General features: G+C 36.2%; 1 protein-coding gene across 1 annotated transcript in view; it reads left to right on the forward strand.

The window, feature by feature from the left end:
• The window catches only part of DUT (deoxyuridine triphosphatase), an 8,390-nt gene that overhangs the window by 629 nt on the left and 902 nt on the right, over positions 1 to 6,859 (forward strand). The window contains exons 2-4 of the mRNA XM_010079410.1: positions 1,050 to 1,141; positions 2,214 to 2,258; positions 6,056 to 6,130. Coding sequence (XP_010077712.1) covers positions 1,050 to 1,141; positions 2,214 to 2,258; positions 6,056 to 6,130 — 212 coding nt within the window. The remainder of the gene's footprint in view (positions 1 to 1,049; positions 1,142 to 2,213; positions 2,259 to 6,055; positions 6,131 to 6,859) is intronic.

The following is a 6,859-nucleotide window of genomic DNA, read 5'->3' on the forward strand; positions in this document are numbered from 1 at the left end:
AGAGGAAGCTGTGGCAGTACGATAGCGCTCCTCGCTGGAAACCGTGTGGGTTGCTGTACTGGCACTCAGGGTTTGGTTCGCTTGAACCGATAATAACCATTGTTCAAAGGTTTTCACTATGTGCAGGAATATCTGCAGCTAGGGTTGTGGTTGTTTGCATAGTGCTTCTGTGATCAAGTACAATCACTAGTTATATCTGAACTCCACTCTGACCTCCTCTAGCTTCCCTTTCTAAGTATTACTTAAAATAATCAGCTTTTTTTTTCCTCACCTGACTTGCTTCCTGAAGCCTTACTTCACCACATTGACACTTTTCCTTTGATTCCTTTTGTCTTACCAGGTTTGTCTTTGTTCTTGTTCCAGTGGTGCACTGTACACCTGGAAGAAGTCCATTTCATAAAAAACCTTTCAGTGCTTCCCAGTGTTTAAAAATCAGGTCTTTGCCAAGGCCAAGATATAGTCCCTTAAACCAGTAGAACAGCCTCACTGTGATATTGTCACCGCTGCCTTTCATTAAGGCTCCAGACAGGTAGCTTCAGAAAGTTCTTAAAATCTCTCTAGTTTGCAGTTCCCAACAGACTCATGTGAATCATGAACTTCTGACCTGCTCATAAAAAACTACTGTTGCCTAAAATTTAACTTAATAATTATTTTTGATTGCAACTAGTTCATGTGCTTTAGAAAGCTTAATGAGAAGAATGTATTATCCTTAAAGTTTCTGCTTTTGCATAAAAATTGCACAACCCCATTCATGTAATGGTCAATTTAAAGTTAAACTTGTATTTTTTGTCTGTCTTACTAGTTAAAAACCATTTAAAACTAGCAATCTTAAGACTATGCTGTTCAAATGACACTCCTGAAACCTTAAGCTAGCACCATCAAAATGGTAATATCTTGTGGTTTAGGATCTGCATTTGATTTTGACAATCTGTAAATATTTCTTGTATAAATTCCCAGCAAGAATATATGGGTAATTTTGTACCTTAAGTTACAGAGAAGAAAATTTTCAAGTCATCCTATATAAACTAGTGTTTCTTTCCTTAATGTAGTGCCTATGACTGTGCGATACCACCCATGGAAAAGGCTGTAGTGAAAACAGACATTCAAATTGCACTTCCTTCTGGATGCTATGGCCGAGTAGGTAAGTGAACTATAAAAAGGCTGCAGAGTCACATAGAACAGCTTTGATGCCATCTTCACATCTAGATTTTGCTTTCAGAATCAGTCTACACAAAAAAAGAGGTGTCACATGTCTGTGTGATTTATTAAGCCTTGTAATAGACGTTTCTTGTCAAATACATTTCAAGGTTGGTGTATGTCGAAGGACAAAAAGATGATCAGCAAAAATATTCATAATTTACATACAACTTTAGGGTATGCAGTAGTTCATTATTTCTCTGCAGTTTCAGAATTCAAGTCACAAGGACCAATACATAATGGACACACAGAAAATACACCCCTGGATGTTTAAAAATTAACCTTGACGTTAGAGTACCAGTGTAGTAGAATTTGACTGCTTTTTGTGACAGAATGCTCGAGAGAACTGTACAAGATATTGTTATGTTTTGCTCATTCTTTTTCTCAATTATGTGTAAATTCTTAAAGTAAAAAAGAGCAATAGCTACTCCAGTGGAAGAGCGTGATCAGTTTGCCATGTCCTTTCATCTAAAAGGAGAATGCAAGTGTATTTCTCTTATCCCAGAGAAATAAAATATAGGACAGTAACATTTTAGCATCTCAAAGTATGCTAAGGTAAGTTTAAAAAAAGGCCTTCACATCGTTTAATTTGTGTGTAATATTTCTTAGTAAATTGCCTGCTTATTGCTTTCCTTCGTAACTTGCATAGGTTGACCTAATAGTCTTTTGAGATTATTCCAGTGGTAGCTGCCAAAAATAAACCAAGATCACATAGTCATTGTCTGCTCCAGCCACCTTCCTTGGAGAAATCTACTCTGCAATTGGTAGTCTAAAGAAAGATATGCTTGTATCACTTAAAGATTGCAATTGTATTGCAGCCTGTAGCAGCTGTTAATTTGTTTAATATATACATTAGCACTTACAGTAGTTCCTGTAAAATCATGTTTATTTTAGACAGACTGTGAAAACAGCTCTTCCTGCCACGACTCTGTGCAAACACACTGATCTATAAATATTGTGTAAGAGTTTTAAAAGAAATAAATTACTATACTTATTAAAAATTTCTTGTTTTCTAGCACCGCGTTCTGGTTTAGCTGCAAAGCACTTCATAGATGTTGGTGGTAAGATTTTTGTTGCTTTTACTAAGACTTTGTAAATCTTGACTGCAGAAGTGCCTTAATTTCACATTGTAATATGTGTAAATAAATACCGCTAGCTTCATTAGTATCTGGCAAAAGGAGATAGCCTGGTAATACCTCAGAGAGCCAGTGCATCATAATTATTTTAAAAGCTGGTGAATTATAAAAATATTACTTGCTTTTCTTAAATAACCGCATCGTACTTCTGTAGGCAATGCCTGGCATAGAAGTTATTTTTGGTTTAGGCTTTAAAGATAACTTTTTACATTCTGCTTTCTCCATTTTGACTAAACATCTGTCTGTGATTCTTTTCAGTCTAGTGTAAGATCTGAATTAATTAAATCAATAACAAAGTTATTCTTTACACAGAAAATAGATAATAATGATATTCAAAAGGAATGATAGAAAGCACTGGAGTACACCATTACTATGGGCAGAACTGATTATTAGTATGAAAAGAGCTTTAGTTACTTAGTTATTTACTGTAATAAATTATGTAAACCAAATGAAATTTAAACCTGTAACTTCGTACACTGACTTAAAAACTGAAAGTCTTTTGAAACAGGAATAAAACTAAAATCCCACTTTCTACAAGTCATTACCTTTTTTTTTTGTTTAGTACTAGCAACAGATTTGTTTTGAATGGCAGGGTGTTTTTTAAAAATATTTTGAGCTTTTCTTTAATCTTGATTAGAGATTCAGATACCTTTTCAAAAAGAGGCCTTCATAAAAGCCTCACTGTCCTTTTGCCCTATCCCTCTAACTGCAACATGGAGTAAATGAGTTCAGTTCCAGTTTTGCAGTGGGGCTGATCAGAGCACAGGCAGATTTTCTAAGTATTGTATTATCAAATGGCATCTACATTGCACAGAAATTCTCACCACTACGATTACTGTGGAATTATTCTCAGCACAGCTGTAACCACAGCAATTTGAGTAGCACTAAATCGTCTATTATGTTGTTCTAATTGTACAAGAATACAGTTCTAAGTTAAATAGAATGTTTTCTGCCTCCTAAAACCCTAAGCAATTGGTTTTTCTGGCAATAGGTTGTAGTAAGAGAACCAAAACCTGCATTTCTGATGTAATGACATGAAGAAGATGCATCTAATGGTTGTCTTCAAAAGTGCTGGGTGGCCCAGAGAGCACATTTTTTGCAAGCACACTATAATTTGAGTCATAATGGAATTTGACAAGAAAAGTGTGCTGAAAAGCTGAGGCCTGTTCCTCTTTGCTAGGTTTGGTTTTTTTTGTTGTTTGGTTGGGGGTTTTTTCCCCCCCAATGTTAAACAAGAGAGACTACTTAGGACAGGGGTACTCAGCCTTTCCTTGCTTATAGGCTTGGCTCTAGAGGGGGTGACTGTAGGCATCCTTCTCTTCCTGATGCCAAGCCAGTCAAAATGCAAAGCAATTCTCAGTATAATTTAGAGCTGCTGCAGAACTAATTTATTCTGTCTGCTTTATGGCATATCAAAGTCTGGCTGTGCCTGTGATACAATTCTGATATTGGAGGTTAAAGGGGAACATCTGTGCCAGTGTTGTGTCATTCAGTCTTTGTCTTAAATAAGAATTGATTCTTGCATGCCTGGTACACTAAGGCTTAAGTGTTGCTGGGTAACTTACAAAAGAGCAGTAAGATGTGAATCAAAGATTCTCTGCACCCCTATGACTCTCTGCACTATATATGGTTCTACTATAGTGTGGTTCTTTAAAGCAACACTTCTAAAACAATTTTGTTTATATGAAAAAATATGTACGCTCTGTAACGGGCTTTTCAATATGAAAGTTAAACTAGGAAATACCAGAAGGCAACCAGAAGTGCTTAGCAGGATGACCTATATTCAGATTTTAAAAGAGCTGACAGTTGACAAACCAAGTAAAAACTATTATTGACAGTTAGTAGGAGACTTAGTAAAAAACAAAACAAAACCAAAACAATTGCTACATAATTTTAACTTGTCCTACAGAAGTACTTTTGTCATAATGAGGGCATGATCCATTTAAGTGAAAATACATTGCCAGAGTCCTAAGGGTCAGGGAGAAAAATTGAGATCGTGCAAGAACATGTTCAGAATTCACATCTGCTAGGTGTGGATGCTTTCCCAACAAGTGACGTGCCAAACTTCTGACAGAGTAAGACAGAATGTCAGATTGCCAATTCCAATGCGTGGTTTTTCCAAAAATGACTTAGATTATTTCCACCCAATACACATCATTTAGAAAAGTGTCTTAGTCCTCAGCAATGCACATAATTATTGTAAGTTGCTGTTCCAGAATAACAGAATGCCACGGATGTTAATGTGTTTTGCCAGTACGCCCAGTTACATACAGTGAGTTTGTGACCCTCTACACAAGGAAAACTGATCAGGTCTTCCTGGGTTACAGTTTCCTGTATCTTCCAAGGATCATATGTTCTTTGATATAAACAGTGTAGTTTGAAGTCAGAATCCACACGGTGGTTAAACTCAGTAAGGCTATGTGAGTGGACGTATAATACATTTAAAGAGAAAATGATTGCTAGGGAATTCATTTCACAAAATCTTTACCCAGCTGTGCCTGTAATGGAATTTGAAATTATCATGGCTTTGACAGTGTTTTTAGTTACTGAGCACAGCATTAGACTAATTGCTTTGGGCGCAAAACATGTTTTTAAATGTTATTTTCTTAATACACAACTTCAACTTTAATTGCAAGTTCTGTTTGTATCAGGTATGCTTTTAAGGAAGAAGTCTGCTCTTCCTCTCTGCATCCTCTGGAAGGCTTTCATCCTCAGAAGTGTGCAGGAAGTGCAATTCTTGCCCGCTAGAAAATATATTCAATACAATCTGTAGAACTATTACCAGCTGTTTACTTTATAGTTAAGCCTAAAATCAGGGTGTGTTAGGGAGAGGTTTTCCCCCCCTGTATTGAATAATGAGAGACTTTTACGTTTTCCATGTCACTGACTTTAGTTCAGTCACAGAAATATTCATCAGTCTTTTCCATCTTTAGTTGTCAGTTTTCAAATCCTAGGGAACCAGTCTCTAGCAGTAGTCAAAAGGTACTAATTGTATGTACAAGTTTGGAAATGTCTTGGAATGATATGTAATTTTAGTATTTGAATTATTTCTGCAAGTTGACTTCAATGTACATACTTTGGTCAACAAGGAAGCCCAAACTCCAGTTTTTCTAGTGGAAATATGCTTCCTGTATCTGAGAGAAAAACCCCAAAAAAGCAGAACATTATTATTTTAACGTGTATTGGTAGATAATCTCCTGAACTATGTAGTTAATGCAGTTTTGTAAAATATAAGAGCAAGCTTCTTTTACAGTATTTACACTTGAATGTAGCTGAATGACAATCAATTCCTTAAAGCTTTAGTTCTGCTACCCTGCCTGAGATACAGGATTTGGATCTGAGCAAATCCATAGTTCTCAAATAAAATGTTAAGAACAGATTTCTGCATGACAATCAAAGAGCTGAAGTTAGCAGAACAAATGGAGCCTGACTTTGGTCCAGCTGTCTTGATTTCAGTTAGAGTATTACAACTAGAATTAGTAGTACAGTGGTAAAACACTTCTTGATACGTAATAGTGTTTTTCAGTTCTTTTTGCAAGATTGATTAGCTTTTTTAGATATTTCAGTATTTTTATGTATCGTTTATTTGTGCATATAGTATAAAAGGATATCAGTATGAGATACTGCAGTCATCTACTAATCTGAACTTTATCTAATTACTTATTTAATATACTGACAACATTTATTCACTGGGTATCCCTCTTAATTCTTTCTTATGACAGCTGGTGTTATCGATGAGGATTACAGGGGAAATGTTGGTGTGGTACTCTTCAACTTTGGCAAGGAGACTTTTGAAGGTAAGTTAAGCTTAGCAGAGCCCATTTTAGCCATCTGACTGGAAATGAGAAACTAATTTTTCTTTGAAAGTCTATGAGGAGTTAGAATTAGCTGAGGATATTTTTCTTCCTACAATTAACAAAAACATGGCAACTTGACAATGTCCTGTCAAGGAAACACAAGAAGATTCCACTCCTAGAAAATTAGGCAGCAGGCAAAAAACCCCCAGCAATCCCAAACCACCAAAAACCCCAAAACACACCACCACCACAAAACCAAACCAAGCAAAAAAAGCCTGCTTAAGCTAAGCTTTAGATTCATGAGCTATACTGAAGCACAACTTCATATTAAGTTTCTTTCTTGCTCTGCAAAAAAATGTTTAGCTGAGCAGTATTTGAGATAAAAACTTCTCCAGGGTCCTGGGAAACATGAGTAATAAAGATGATTTTCCCTTAATCATGCTGTCTCTCTACAGTCAGTTTTAAGCCTCAGGGCCCAGTTACAATATTGCCAGTGTTTTTGTGGCCTTTTCTGCAACTTCACAGCACAAGCTTCTTACTGAAGTTCTGTGAACCAGATTGGGTAATAATCAGAAATTTTGTTTTCTTTTTATCAGTTTGGGTTTTTTCCCTCCAGAGAAATCTGTTCCTGGGTCAAGTTCACAAAAGGAACCACATCATACATACAGCTGTCTCTCCCTATTGCAGTATTTATGCATAATGACACTTAATGACACGGGATGGAAGCAG

Source organism: Pterocles gutturalis, unplaced genomic scaffold (assembly GCF_000699245.1).
Source record: "Pterocles gutturalis isolate BGI_N339 unplaced genomic scaffold, ASM69924v1 scaffold9826, whole genome shotgun sequence".
NCBI classification, from domain to species: domain Eukaryota; kingdom Metazoa; phylum Chordata; class Aves; order Pterocliformes; family Pteroclidae; genus Pterocles; species Pterocles gutturalis.